At 40.4% G+C, this 15,945-nt stretch overlaps 2 protein-coding genes across 3 annotated transcripts in view; one reads left to right on the forward strand and one right to left on the reverse strand.

Moving 5' to 3' along the window:
- Positions 1-516: 516 nt before the first annotated feature.
- On the reverse strand, positions 517-15,341 carry TUBD1 (tubulin delta 1). The gene is made up of 9 exons (XM_079797012.1): positions 15,231-15,341; positions 13,925-14,140; positions 11,341-11,488; positions 10,348-10,564; positions 9,469-9,700; positions 6,857-7,021; positions 3,807-3,947; positions 2,529-2,712; positions 517-1,206 (listed from the first exon to the last, which is right to left on the reverse strand). The coding sequence occupies exons 2-9, from the start codon at positions 14,094-14,096 to the stop codon at positions 1,104-1,106; spliced, it is 1,362 nt and encodes a 453-aa protein (XP_079653138.1). The 5' UTR covers positions 14,097-14,140; positions 15,231-15,341; the 3' UTR covers positions 517-1,103.
- Positions 15,342-15,665: 324 nt separating this feature from the next.
- The window catches only part of RPS6KB1 (ribosomal protein S6 kinase B1), a 40,152-nt gene continuing 39,872 nt past the window's right edge, over positions 15,666-15,945 (forward strand). For both annotated transcript variants that reach the window (XM_079798836.1, XM_079798838.1), the window contains exon 1: positions 15,666-15,857. In XM_079798836.1, the coding sequence (XP_079654962.1) occupies positions 15,717-15,857 (141 nt within the window). In that variant the 5' untranslated portion in view covers positions 15,666-15,716. The remainder of the gene's footprint in view (positions 15,858-15,945) is intronic.

The raw sequence follows: 15,945 nt of genomic DNA on the forward strand, positions 1-15,945 counted from the left end.
ATCATTTCCATATGGAAAGAAAAGGAAGAGTCAGTGAAGCTGTGAACTGTCATTTTTCCAAATAAAAATAAATCACCACTGATAGATTTGGCAGAAAGGGCAAATGTTCCTATTTCCCACTTTACATTTGTGAATACATCACACGTGGTGTGTTTTATTGAAGTACACCACTCCCTGCAAACTCAGTTGCCAGCTTGCAATTGTGTTTTGTCCTGAGTGAAACCGACACCTCTGGATATGCCAATTTCATCAAGCACAGTATTTCCTTGGTGATAATTTTCTCAACTTAGTGAAATTTTGGTGAAAGCTCTTACCCCTTTTTTATGAAAAGCATATAACCATCTTCTAAATACCTATTAATAATTTAAAAGCACTAGTTGGAATAAAATCAGTTTCTGCCCTGGCATTCCAAAATCTAAAAGAAAAACAAACCCAATTTTCTGATAACCAAAAAGGTTAAGAAAAGCAAACAAAATAACCATTTACTCATTTACCTTCGTATTTAAGCATGATGTATATTTATTAACAAAATCCTGGCTTTATTTTAAATAGCTGCTTAAGGTAGAAAATCTTACCTGTTATAGAATAAAATATACAAGATGTTCACCCTGTAATATTTAACAACAGCTCCCTCTTGTGGTTCAGAACATTCATTTCAAAGATAAATACATTTAAATACAGAATAGCAATTTCTTAACTTAAAATTGTGCTGTGAAAGTTTAGCACATATTTAATGAATCCTTTTTGAAATGAAGAGGGAAGAGTTAGGCATATAGGGACAAAACAGAATATTCCCCTTTTCTGGATAGTCCCAGCGTTCCAACATCTCAGCAAAGTGTTTCCAAAGTTCTTTATAGAAGCACCAATTTTTTTGTGTCTTGCAAATTAAAATACCAAGTAGATGTTTTCATTGAAAAGATGATATTCTCTATTTAAAAGGTTCTTCTCCTATTCTGTTGGCATAGTATGCAGAAGAAATAAGCATTTGACTTGGCTGGCTTTAAAAGATCAGAATTTGAAAACATACAGTGAAAATAGTATTGAAAATATTTTAGTCCAAAAATGACGTAAGGCATTTTTCCCCTTGAACCCTTTGTTCAAGATCAGAGATTGCGGTAACTGGCAACAACCTGTTCTAACAATGTGAAACTGTCCAAAAAGTCCTCTTCTTCAATTCCAAACTTTGTGTACTGATGAATGTAGGCTCTGGCAAAAGAAACAGAAAATGTAAAATGAAAAATACCAGACAGATAAATAACTATTAAAATCAAGCAATAAATGGACCTTTCCCAGCTCATGAACATTTAAAGTCTTCCTTTTGCTTCAATGTTGGCTCCAAAGATTAGCAAACTTTCAAAGTTTATGCAGGCTCCCTGCCTTTTTAGTGTCCAAGAGAGTGACAATAAACTTGGGAATCCTAGTTAATCAAAGTGGAGGCCTTGTCCAATTATTTGAGGAATTTTTCTTTGACAGCTGGTCACTGTGGCGGAGGTCAGGAAACCTGATAACACATTTCTCAATATGAAGTAGACATTCCTTAGTATCAAATATTGCACTTGCAATATTTCTGAGCAAGATAAGGATCTCTTCTATTACTTCAAGGGTCTTATTTATTTATTTTTAACATATTTTTATTGATTTTAGAGAGGAAGGGAGAGGGAGAGAGAAAAAAACATCAATGATGAAAAAGAGTTATTGATCAGCTGCCTCCCGCATGCCCCCTACTGGGGATCGAGCCCGTAACCCAGGCATGTGCCCTTGACAAGAATTGAACCCAGGACCCTTCAGTCTGCAGGCCCATGCTCTATCCACTGAGCCAAACTGGCTAGGGCTCAAGGATCTTATTTTAGAAAACTATCTTATTGTCCCTGTCTTATAATGAAATTTCTGCTTTAATTTCATTTCAGGTAGAAACTAATTTAGTCAACAGCAATAATAATAATAAACAATGACTGAGCATTTAATAGTCAGGCACTGCACTAGATGTTTTTACATGATTATCTCATTTAATCCTCACCACAGGTCTTCTCAGTTTGGACCCATTATACAGATAAGGAAATGAAGCCTGGAGTAACATGCCTAAAGTTTCACACCTACAAAGTGGTAGCCATGCTTACTCCACGTTGTGGATTGAACGTTTGTGTCACCCCAAGGTGATGGTATTTAGGAAGTGAGGCCTTTGGGAGGTGATTAGGTCATGAGGGTGGAGCCCTCAAGAATAGGATTAGTGCCCTCACAAAAGAGGCCTGTGAAAATGCCTTTACGTGTCCTGACACAGAGAAAGACACCACCTGTGAACCAGAAAGTGTATTTTCACCAGACATCCAATCTGCCATCACCTTAAACCTGGACTTCCCAGCCTCCAGAACTGTGAGAAACAAATACTGATTCTTTCTAGGCTACCCATCTCATGCTATTTTTGTCAAAGCAGCCCAAACAGGCTAAGATGTTATAGATCCTGCCTTGAGTTTTAACATTATATTATCTGACTAAGGTTAGAAAGGATTGTAGATTTATCTTTTACTTACTTTGAAGCAAACATATTCCATGCTTTGCCCACAATCATATCAAGTGGTTTTACTAAGAACTGGCTGTTGCTGACCAATGCTGCAGACTTCTCATATTTGTTAAAGGCTCGCTGGGTTTTCCACATATTGAAAGCATTATCAGGTCCTAACCAGGAAGTATAGAGGGCTGGATCTTTAAATCCCCCTAGAGTAAAACAACATAAGCCATTGTTCACATTGTAAATCATTAATTTTGAAAACAAATAATAAAGGAATATTTTCTTATGCACTTCACCAAATACCTTTTGTTTTGCCTTTTAAAACTAGCCTTACATTTAAAAAGTAAATTTTTAAAAATTAAAAACTAGCTTTACATTGCTTTTGATAAATGATTTATACTCATCATAACAAAGAAAGAGAGAAATATCAATGTGAGAGAGACACATTGATCAGTTGCCTCCCGCACATGCCCTGACTAAGGCTGGGGACCAAGCCTACAAACGAGGTACATGCCCTTGACCAGAATTGAACCCAAGATCCTTCAGTCCGCTGGCCAACGCTCTATCCACTGATAGAGCATCAAACCGGTTGGGGTGAAATGTTCTCTTTTTAATAGTTACTATTTATCTAAGGGGTATTACAAGAACTAGATTGTTTAGTGTTCTTTATATAACAGCTAGAAGCAGCCAATTGGACACTGCTGAAACCATCTAATAAGGATAATATAAATCTAGAGACATGCCATAGAAACACAAAACTAACAAGAGAACTGCTCTTTCAACTTCTTGAAATTTTTGTAACAAAATGCTTGGCATAGAGACCACTAGCTGTCCCACAAGACCTGTTCTCTCTCTTTAGTAACAAAACCCCCAAATTTTAACTGTGCTCATGGTGACCTTGCAGCTAAGTGTGGCACGTGATTCAGTCCCAGTCAAATGGATATAAGCACCAGTGTGGTGTGTGACTCTAGGAGGAGGAGGTGTGCCCTTCTTTGCTCCTTTCTATGTGAGTTGGTGGCTGAACTCTAAGGGATGTCTTAGAAGGAAGAAGCCATAAGGTAAAGACAATAGAACAACCAGATTCAGGAAGAAAGAATTAAATTGGTATCTTGTTTAAACCACCCCTATTTTGGTGTTCAGTCACATACTAACTGATAAAATGGTTTCATTTTGCTATAAAAACACATAATTATTATTTTCCTCTCTCTAAGAATAAATTCAGGGACTTTATTTTTAAACCATGTGTACCATAGGCATGTGCCAAAAGCACATCTTAATTTTCACCTTAACCCCTGCTTACCCAGATCCGCACTGTGCACCTCTTTTCCACGAAGGATGACCAAGTTAGCAAGGGACGTGTTAAAGTGAAGGCTCTTGTTGACAGACATTCTACCAAGAGTAGGAGCTCCTGATAACGGAGGCCGCACCTGCCAATCAATACCTACCAAAAGAAAAAAACAAAAGCAGGAGATGTTATGAATGGCTTCGAACAGGAAGAGAAAAATATATTACAGAACTTATGTATTTTACATAAATTTTTATTTGATAACTAAAAGTTTTTTTGCTGCTAAGAGAGGGTGGTAGCCAGCCTCCAAGAGGAACCCCAATGACTCTTGCCTCCTGGAATTCAGGTCCTGGTGTGATCCCTTCCCACATGGGACAGGGCTGACCTTAATCACCAAAAGGGTGGTGCAGAAATGATGGTGTGTGACTCCCAAAGCCAGGTCATAAAAGACACTGTAACTTCCGCCTGGCTCCATCTTGGATCACTCATTCCTCCTGTTGCTAGGACATGTGGAAACAGATATACTGCTGATGGCAATATTAGCGGGGTCAGTCTTTATATAGAGCAGTTTGATAACAAATGAAGAGTTTTAAAACTGTATTCTTCAACCTTGTTAGCGATGTATATATATTTATTCATATATTTATATACATGAATATTTATATGTTCAAAGCTCTATTATAGAATTGTACACCTGAAACTTAGATAATGTTTTTAACCAATGTCACCCCAATAAATTCAATTTTTTAAAAAAGCTCTATCTATAAACTGTGAAAAAAAATGTTAACACCCTAAAGTCCCTCATAGGAAAATGACTAAGCAAATTGTAGTTTATTGACCTAAGCTCAGCACAGCACATCTTACACTATCCTTAGGAACACAGTGTTCCTTGAGATGTTAACAGGTTTTGCTAGAAAAACAGGTATACACTGTGGCCCCAAAAATTCAGGAAGCATTACTTTAAGATGTGAACTATCCACCTATCTCCAAACCCCAGGCACTATAATCTAAAATCCCTAAGGAATTACAATTAAATGTAGAAGAAATCCACTTTCATAGTATTGAAACCTAAATTATTGTGGTTTGTGGTAAAATATACACTACAAAGATAATACTTAGTAGTGATTTCCAGTTAAACATGACAGATTGAATAAACAAGTTTACTGCCACTCTCTCCCCAAATCTCACTAACAAGACAATACAAGGATTTTTTTTTTAGGCATAAGCAAGAAAAAAGGCAGAGGAGATAATGGCAGCAAAATGTTGGAAGCTGGAAAGCAAATGAAGGAGTGGTTACTATTTAGCAACCAGGGAAAGCTGAAACTCCTGCGCCCAGTGGAGGTCCTGGAGGCATGCCAGGCACTTCTAAAAGAGGAAGAAACAGGAGGATTAGTTAAAAATCTGGCTGAGAAGCACTGAGAGCCCCAGACCCTTCCCACTCCCTGCAGCAGGGGGGGTGCACCCCTCCATCAGGAAGGGCTAAGCCACCGAGGCTCTGGCCTGAGGGACACTATTGCTGGGCCACTGTTTCAGGCTCTGAAGATATAGCAGAGAACAAAATAGATTTTTAAAAGAACCTTTATGTTCTACTAAGATAAACCAAAAAGGTCCACATTAAGGAATTTCAAAATGCTGAAGACAGAGAAAATCCTAAAAGATTCAAGAGAGAACAAAACAGGATTAGGAATCAGATCCACTTCTCAACAGTAGCACTGGGAGCTGGAAGATGATAGAGCAATGCATTCAAAAATACTGAATAAAAATTATTCCCAACCTCGAATCCTTTACCTGGCCAAACCATCAATGTCGTGAAAGGGCAGAATAATGATATTACAGGGCTCAACTATGAGTATTTACATAGCAAAAATAATTCAAACATTGAAAACCTGATCTAGTCAAAGTGTGTGTGTGTGTGTGTGTGTGTGTGTGTGTGTGTGTGTGTGTGTGTGTGTAGAGGCGTGTAAGAAGGTTCTATCCTCCATTTTTACATTAGGGAGGCAATTGATAATATCTAAATGTGGAAAATAAGATAAGTAACAGTATAAGCAAGATATTTAGAAATATGGAGGCAAATTCCAGAAGCAGCAGCTAAAAACATGGAAAGTAAGGCATCAGCTGGGCAGTGGGGGAAGTGTAGGACAGGGCACTGCTCTTTTCCTCATTATAAATTCATGCAGGACAATTACTTGGCTTTTAAAAAAAGATTGAGATATAATATACATACACTGCAAATGTATGTAAACAAAATCCGTAAATATTTTATGTTTATAATACAAATCTGTAAGTATTAAAATGGATTTAAGTATACACTTAAGTGAGTTTTAACTACTTGATTTTTTTAAAAATATATTTCATTGATTTTTTACAGAGAGGAAGAGAGAGGGATAGAGAGTTAGAAACATCGATGAGAGAGAAACATCGATCAGCTGCCTCTTGCACACCCCCTACTGGGGATGTGCCCGCAACCAAGGTACATGCCCTTGACCAGAATCGAACCTGGGACCCTTGAGTCTGCAGGCCAATGCTCTATCCACTGAGCCAAACCGGTTTCGGCTTAACTACTTGCTTTTTTAAAATTTTGTTAATATATTTTTTTGGTGATTTCAGAGAGGAAGGGAGAGGGAGAGAGAGAGAAACAGTAACAATGATGAGAGAGAATCATCGATTGGCTGCCTCCTGCACGCCCCCTATGGGGATCGAGCCCGCAACCCGGGCATGTGCCCTTGACCAGAATTGAACTGACCCTTCAGTCCACACGCTGATGCTCTATCCACTGAGTCAAACTGGCTAGGGCTTAATTACTTGTTTTTAAAAACTCTGTTCATATATTACTTTGATAAAAATAAAATGTAAATAAAATTAAATGTCACACTTATCCGAAATTATTTTGGGAAATGACACTGTGAGGTGATTAGGAAGCCCGCCCGGGATGTCCTGGTGAGTCAGGCTCCTCCTTGGCCAGAAGAAGGGGCCATTATTTTTTAACTGGCCCAAGCCAGTTTATATTGAGAACCCCAGGCATTCTTCCCAGCTTTTGGGCGACATATTTTTAAAATACCCTTTACCTTCTTCCATTTTCGCATTAGAAATGAGCATCTGTCTCAAATGCTTGAGGAGGCCAGCCCAAGTAAACGTGCTGTATGCCAGGGAGTGCTCAGACATTTGGGGAATGTTTCGAACACCCAGCATCTTGAATTCAGGATGGGGAACTAAATTCTCCATTAAGTCTCCTGTAAGGAAAAAAAAGAAATCTTAACTAAAATTTTAATTCCATATTGTTCCTGTTGGTCTATACACAACCACAATTTGATGGTCTTTGAGTATTTTCTCCTCCAAGCCAGAATTGCTTAAATTTTAAAATGTAAATAAAATTTCAGAGGTAGTCTATTAAAGACTATGTATTTGCTTCATTTTGGCACCAATTTTAGCATGAGTGAGAAATAACACTTTGCCAAAAAAGAAACAAAGAGTTTAGAAGCCAAGTAACTGTTTATATGAATGAAATATTTAGCTAACAGAGTAAGCATAAGAGTTAATATGCTTTTATTGTCTTTCTGTATTCACTAAATATTCCTTTAGAAATTTTCCTAGTTCTCTAATTTATTTTATCTAGTTAAATGATCATCGGAACTGTGAGAAACAAATTTATGTTGTTTACATGCCACCCAGCCTACGAGTTATAGCAGCCTGAGTGGACTAAGACAGACTAATCTATGGACGTCCTGCCTTCTCAATCCATCAGTCTTCCCCTTTCCCTCTCTTTCTTTCTTTCTTTCTTTCTTTCTTTCTTTCTTTCTTTCTTTCTTTCTTTCTTTCTTTCCTTTCTTTCTTTCTTTCTTTCTTTCTTTCTTTCTTTCTTTCTTTCTTTCTTTCTTTTCTTTTCTTTTTGTTTTTTTGTTTTGTTAAAAAAAATCCTCACCTGATTCACCTGATGATATTTTCCCATTGATTTTTAGAGAGAGTGGAAGGGAGAGGGAGAGACAGAGAGAGAGAAAAAAAATTGATGTGAGAGAGACATATCAATTGCCTTCGCACATACCCCGACCAGGCAAGGGATTGAGCCTGCAACTGAGATACATGCCCTTGACCAGAATCAAACCCAGGACCCTTCAGTCCGAGGGCCGGGGCTCTATCCATTGAGCCAAACCAATCAGGGCAGTCTTCCCTTTTCTTCACCTCCCTCCTTATGCAGCTCCTTGCCCTTCTGACTCACCAAATCTTTCTGGTGAAAAAATCCAATCTTGGATCAGCCTGTGCTTCTCCTTCTCTGTGCCTGACAGAGTATAGAAAGTCACCCCAGATGGCAGACAGGGACCCCCTCAGAATTCACAATCCCCAATTGCTTTGTTGAGAAGGTGATGTCTCTTCAAACACTTGAGCAGAACTATGTGGGTATCTGAGGTCTTTAGTGGACTTACGTTTTAAAAATTGAGCAATTGAGGAAGAAACAAAATTGGAGGAAAGCTAAGGGACCCGTTTTAGACGCAGTGTGTTTGGAATGTCCATGAAATGTGTACATAGAGATGTCAGGAAGGCTGCTCAATATAGAAATCTGGAGCTTAGGGAATTGGTCAGAGTTGGAGATAAACTGGCAGGTTGGAGAAGACAAGTGGTATTTAAAGCTGTGGAACTGGGGAGAGGATCCAAGACTAGCATTTAGAGCCTGAAAAACGGAGGAAAAAAGGGAATAAAAGGAGTAGTCATGGAGATAGGAAAAAAATCAGTAGAGGGGCTGTCACAAAAGGGAAGAGGAAGAATGCAGAGAGATGACAGAGATGGCACCTACAGGTCTGAGCACACTGATGAGATACGAGGACAGTGGGAGAAATCAGTGATATGAACTGAGGAAGAGGTGGCAGGAGAGGAAGACAAGGGGGAAAAATGATAAATCCATTCAAACATGCTAAATTTGAAGAAGCACAAGGTAACTAAGAAAACTGGGATAGGGAAAGAGAAAACTATTTGGGAAAGAGATTAGGGCGGGGGGGCTAGGGAGGAGGGATATAGATTATAGAGTCATTTGCATCTGGATGATTTGAACTGATAAGGCACTATTTGCCAAATAAGCTGAAAAAAGAATGGTGGGTTTATTTTTATTTTTTATTTTTATTGATTTCAGAGAAGAAGAGAGAGACAGAAACATCAATGATGAGAGAGAATCATTGATTGGCTGCCTCCTACACACGCCACACTGAGGATTGAGCTTGCAACCCAGGCATGTGGCCTGACCGGGAATCGAACCGTGACCTTCTGGTTTATAGGTCGATACTCAACCATTGAGCCACTCCGGCCGGGTGATGGGTCTTTATGGAGTGATAAAAATGATGGTTGTACAACTTGGTGGATATGCTAAAAGACACTGACTTGTACACTTGAAATGGGTGCATTGTATGTTATGTGAATTATACCTCAAAGCTTTTCTGAGAAAGAGAGAGAGAGAGAGAGAGAATTCTAAAGAATAGTCTATGGGCATCCACCACTCTTTAGAGAATTGAGTAACTTCCCAGAACATTCCAGTAAGACAGTTCAGAGAGCTAAGCAGCTCCTTAGGACGGCTTGTGAGAAGAGGGAGCCTGAGAGGAGAGGAGCCAAGAAAGAATAACTCCGAGGCCTTCGGAACATAGACTTTCCTGTCAATGACACACAGGAGGACCAATACCTACAGGAGGACCAATACCTAGTGGGTTTCTTCTGCAGTGAGAGGAGCCTTCCTCAGAGTACGTAGGCTGGAACACACTTCCCAGCTGGTGGGCGAGGACTTGATTTATATCTCTGAAGGAGATCTGCTTGATATTCATCAGTTTTGCACAGATCTTATGAAGAGCATCATTCTCGTGAACAAGGAGGGCGTCTGAAGCTCGGTACAGGTGAGAAAGAGTCAAAATGGAGTTGTAATTCTGAACAATAACCTGGAGAGGAGCAGGTCAGAAATAAGAAAGGCGGGAGAGAAGAGTGGTTAAGAGGGTGGATTCTCAGGGCATCCTGCCTGGGATCAAGTCCTGGCTCTATCACTTTCTGGCTGTATGACCTTGTACAAGTTATTTAATCTCTCTGTGCCTCAGTTTCCTCTCTGTAAAATGGGAATAATAATTATACCAGCCTCCTAGAGTTTTAAAGGTTGATGACAGAATGCATGTAAATCACTAGAACAGTGCCCTGTATATAGTAAAGATTCAATGGATGGCCAGCGTTACTACCACACTTTCTTCCTACATCATTTCCTAGAGTGACTTATCTCACCTCCATGTTATGATTTCTCAAGGTCTCTGCTTCTTATACTGTAGATAGTGGGACTAACTCAGGAATGTGTCCCGGAGAGAAAATGCACAATTGTCTTCTTTGGAATTTTTAGAGACCAGGACACCTCATCTGTTTGCAAAAGTTTGAGCAAAGTTAAATGAATTGTTCACGCAAGTACCATATTGTATAGTCACTCCTGAAGCAGTAAGTTAACATTTCCAAAGAAAGGGTCAGATCAAATTTTTGCCTACATGTATTGCAACTGCAGCAGGATTGAAATATAAAAATGTAAAAATTTCAATGAATGTGTTCTTACCTCACCAGTTCCATAAGGCCATATAATGTGATTCATTTTCAAAGCGTTGGAATACTGATCTTGTAAATTCCGTGTAATGAAGGCTCCTAGCCCAGATCCTGTGCCTCCAGCCATACTCATTATGATGAAGAAACCACTCAAGGAGTCACATTTCTCTACTTCCTTCTGGATTAGGTTCATTATAGACTCTGCATGTCTGGGTCCATGAACAGAGTAACTATGCAATGCAAAAGGAACAAATACAAACACCTTACAGTTTAACCAGAGATATGCAATGCAGAGAGAAAGATATAGGACAGAGAAGGCTTTGTAAACCCATGAAAGTGAACTAACTCTCATGAAAGGCACAAAATTTAAAATACACAAGTTAAAACATACTTAACAGGAGAGTAGGAATGCTAGGACAGTGAACTGATTAGGTACAGAAAATCCTGTTACAGGCCATTCCTTTAGCTGGAGACTCCAATTACCAGGTAGTTCTGTAAGGTTATGGTACAACATAATATTCAATACTCATAACAATACTCCTAAAGCAGTGGTTCTCAAACTTTTTTGCACATTACAATCACCCAGGGAAGCTTTGAAAAATCCCAATATCCGGGCTTCTTCCCATACCAATTAAATCAGAATTTTTGAATTGAGCCTAGGTACTGGAATTTCCCAAAGAACCCCAGAAAATACTACTGCCTCATTGTATTCCCTATTAGCTGGAATACCTGCGCAATGAAGATATTATATTGATAATAAGTTTGTTGGCAGAATGACAGTGAAGAAGTGGAAAACCCTGCTGCAAGAGGTCCACGGTTTCATCATTACCTGGACCTGAAGCACAGACATACATGAGATAGAATGAGAGTTTCTTCTGGGTGAAGTCAGAATAGTAATTTTAAGATTATGTGCACAGTATATCAATCGTGCAGTTGTAACTACACTCTCTACTAATCGACTATGTAGCTGTATCTAAACTGAAAAATCATGATGAATTATTCTTACCCATATGCCCAGTTGTTTCCAGAACCTTGTTTTTGACAGAAGCATGAACGCTGGCCATATTTCCATCGGCCAGACTGGGAAGCCTTTGATAGTGTTTGATTGATAACTTTAGGTTCCATGTCAACAAGTACAGCCCGGGCAATTGGAACTAGAGATGGGGGTGGGGGGAATAAAAGAATAATATTTCATATGTCATATTTAGGCTAACACAGAGTATAAACTTCTAAGTACCCCTCCCCCCCCCACAAAATCTGAAGTATGAGGATAGAAAGATTGGTCATACTGCTCAGAAATCAAGGTGGGCAGCAGCAGGTATATGCAAATGGTTCATAATGTCTAGCATTCTGCTAAGCAGGATGAATCAGTGTGAGTTACAATGATCACTGGGTCAGGGCTACAAACATCTGTTGAGTGCTTACAATGTGCCATGTACTGGGAACACAGAGATGAAGACTACACCCATCCAGCCCTAGAAGGCCTAGTTGGAGATGAAACACTTAATCACTGTATCATGTGATGACCCATGACAAATCCACACTGAGTAGTATATTCGGAGGTACAAAATACCATGAACACAACAAGCAGTTTAGGATTGTTGAAGCAGATGATAGAGGAGGGAGTAGAAGAAGTGATGGATGGAGATGGAACATAGGCAGGGCTCAGATCTTGGAAATCCTTGTGTACAATGTTAAAAGCTTGAAATGAACCACTGAAAATGTTCAAGCAGGGGAGGAATAATCAGATGTCTTTTATTAAAAGATGTTTTTATTAATTTCAGAGAGGAAGGGAGACGGAGCGAGAGAGGAAACATCAATGATGATAGAGAATCATTGATTGGCTGCCTCCTGCACGCCCCCTACTGGGGATCAAGCCCACAACCCGGGCATGTGCCCTTGACTGGACTTGAACCTGGGACCCTTCAGTACGCAGGCCCGCTCTATCCACTGAGCCAAACCAGCTAGGGCCAGATGTCTTTTTAATACAGCAGTGTGGAAGATAGATGTGATAGACACAGGAGTTTAGGCAGGGAAACTCAGAAAGAGTGTCTTGAAACAGTCCATGTGAGAGAGGACAAGAGTCAAAACTAAGGCGATGACAGTGAACATGGAAAAGGCAGGAGAGTTTCAAGAGATATGTAGGAGGTAAATCAAGCAGATCTTTTTTGAATATGTTTTGATTTATTTCAGAGAGAGGAAGGGATAGGGAAAGAGAGAAACATTGATGAGAAAGAAACATCTATCAGCTGCTTCCTGTACTCCCTGGCCCCTACTGGGGATTGAGCCCAAAACCCAAGCATGTGCCCTGACCCGGAATTGAACCGTGACTTTGACACTCAACCATTGAGCCACACTGGCTGGGCTAAATTAAGCAGATCTTGATGTCTGCTGGTATGTGAGCAGTAAGAGCCCAAGTTTTATTTATTTATTTATTTATTTATTTATTTATTTTTTTAAAATATATTTTATTGATTTTTTACAGAGAGGAAGAGAGAGGGATAGAGAGTTAGAAACATCGATGAGAGAGAAACATCGATCAGCTGCCTCCTGCACACCCCCCACTGGGGATGTGCCCGCAACCAAGGTACATGCCCTTGACCGGAATCGAACCTGGGACCCTTGAGTCCGCAGGCCGACGCTCTATCCACTGAGCCAAACCGGTTTCGGCTATTTATTTATTTTTTAAAATATATTTTATTGATTGTTTACAGAGAGGAAGGGAGAGGGATAGAGAGTTAGAAACATCGATGAGAGAGAAACATCGATCAGCTGCCTCCTGCACATACTGGGGATGTGCCCACAACCAAGGTACATGCCCTTGATCGGAATCAAACCTGGGACCCTTCAGTCCACAGGCCGACGCTTTATCCACTGAGCCAAACCGGTTAGGGCAAGAGCCCAAGTTTTAAAGGAAAAATAATGAATGATGCTGGATATGGAGATGCTGACTTTGGGAGATGCAGGTGGAGACATCCACTAATTGTTGCCTGAAAGTGAGGCTAGGCTAGAGATTTGAGAGTCATTCGTGTAAAAGATGTCACAAATTACAAGAGAAACTGAAATTGCCCAGAGAGAACTATACACGTGAGGACAGAGGAGCACCTGAGATACAACCATTGGAGAAGAAAGGTTCAGATTCTAAGAAGAAGGAGTTTTAAGGAGGGAGTTTTAGAGTTAGTTACCAAATCCAGTAGAGAATTAAGTAAATTAAGAAAATAAAACAGTCACTGGATTGGGTAATTAGGCTAACACTGGGAACTCTTCTTAGAGCAGTGTCAGTGGTGTAGGGCAGAAGCAAGATTATAGCTGGTTAAAGTGGGTAATCCTTGAGACTCTTAAAGAGGTATAGTCAAGAGATAAGTTTTGTTTTGTTGTTTTGAAATTGGCAAGATCTGAGCATGCTCTTGTGCCGAGGGGGAAGATGCTACCATAATGGCAAAGGTTGTTAACACAGAAACAAAGGATCAAGTGCAAAGTCATTCCCTAAAAAGATGGGAAGGGATGAAATTCAGACACGATGTGGATGGCCTGGCCTTGAAGTGGTTGGTTATGTCAGAGTAAAGGAGAGGACTGTGAACCACACATACCTCCATTTTCCTCCTCACTGAAGAATCTTTCTTTGCAAGATGCTTGATATGCCTCATTCTCTCTTTTAGAGCAGAGTCCCTGGGGACAGTGTGAATCACTAAATAGAGCATCAAATACTTCAAAACCAATCTGATTGCCACACTGACCAAGTTGCACTGTTACTATTGACATGCTGAGACACAAACTAGGCCTATTTCCTCAAAAAAGTGAGCAACCTGTAATAGAAAAATATAGGTTTTGAGAACCACTACATTATCAATAACTAAAGAACAAATAAAATGCCATGTGTGTTAATATACATCAATAAAATACATAATTTAAAAATGCCATATGCATATATGGTGTTATAGATGAAATAGCTATGTCGTCTAAGGAACCAATCATTTAAGGAAGTTGTTCTTTTTTCTCTACATGGTTTTGGGATTTGGAATTTATTGTACCCAAATCTATTCATACACAGCTCAACAGTTTCCAAAATTTGATTTGTATTCGCTATTTTCCCATGCATGCATTTAAAACAAAACATAACAAAATTGGTTGAAGGAATTAATACTATACACTTCCCACCACAGGGACACATAGAACGCAGAAGTTAACTCAACAATTGTACATTTATTGATTAACATTAATTTTCTCTCTTCTAAATAATGACTTTCTCTCTCTCTCCACCAATCACCTTTCTGGCCTGGTAACTACAGTAACATTTATAAGAAAAACTGTGTTTAGCTCAGGTAGGACAGCAAGGAAGACCAAGCTTGGAAAAATTGGACCAGATGAAATATTACAGCAAGTCTTCACTATTTTTTAACAAAGAGACAATTTTTATTTTTTATTTTTTTGTAAATACCTCACACCAGGTCTATGCAGCACTGGAAAGAGCAGTGACTTGTAAGCCATACTCTGTACTCATAATTTTTTTCTTTTTTAAATATATTTTTATTGATTTTAGAGAGGGAGGGATAGAAACATCAATGATGAGAGAGAATCACTTATCAGCTGCCTCCTGCATGCCCCCTACTGGCGATCGAGCCTGCAACCCCGGCATGTGCCCCTGACTGGAATCGAACCTGGGACCCTTCAGTCTGCAGGTGGAGGCAGTATCCACCGAGCCAAACCAGCTAGGGCTGTACTCATAATTTTCAAACTACCTTGCAAACGAGGTATCATTACTCTCATTTTAAAGATAAGGAAACAGGCTCTGAAAGGTTATGTGACTTTCCCATGCCCACTTAAGTAATAAATAGCAAAGCCAAGACTCTCCCTTTCCCCACTAATCCTAGGAGTTCCCCCATTAACCCCACTCACTGACAGCCCCAGGACCAGCCGTTTCTGTCCTGTTCAAACTTCAGAGGGCCATTATGCGCATGCTCACTTTCAACACCCAAAAAAACTAGGGAGAACGAATGCGCATGTTCCACAAACGCAGAGTTTTGTTGTATTTTTTTTTCTTTTCCTATTCATAAAGGTTAATTACGCATGTTCAATTTCAATTTATCAACTTCAGACACGGTACGCATGCTCCCTGTTGATCAAATGCTTGAGCTGACAATGCGCATGATCTAGCTTCCACGAGCGGCTTCGGCTGGGCTTCTGCGCATGTGTCTGCCAGTACCTCACTCCTGGCGATAGTTGTACGCATGTGCATTGCCCACAGTCGGCTTCACAGAACCTTGTGCGCATGCTCTCGCGCTGAACTTGAGGAGCCAGTCTAAGGCCTAAGCGCAGACGCACTGAGCTCAAGCAGCCAGTGATGGCGGCAGCGGCGGTGGTGTCTGCGGTGAGTCCGGGCCCATGAGGCGACGACGGAGGCGGGACGGCTTCTACCCAGCGCCGGACTTCCGAGACAGGGAAGCTGAGGACATGGCAGGAGTGTTTGACATAGACCTGGACCAGCCAGAGGACGCGGGCTCTGAGGATGAGCTGGAGGAGGGGGTGAGGCCCGTGGTCCCGGGGGGCCGGCGGTGACAGGGCCGGGCCGGGGCGGCGGGGCGGCGGGGCGGGCCCGGGAAGCCTGGCGCGT

This window comes from Cnephaeus nilssonii (genome assembly GCF_951640355.1).
Source record: "Cnephaeus nilssonii genome assembly, chromosome: 19".
Lineage (NCBI taxonomy): Eukaryota > Metazoa > Chordata > Mammalia > Chiroptera > Vespertilionidae > Cnephaeus > Cnephaeus nilssonii.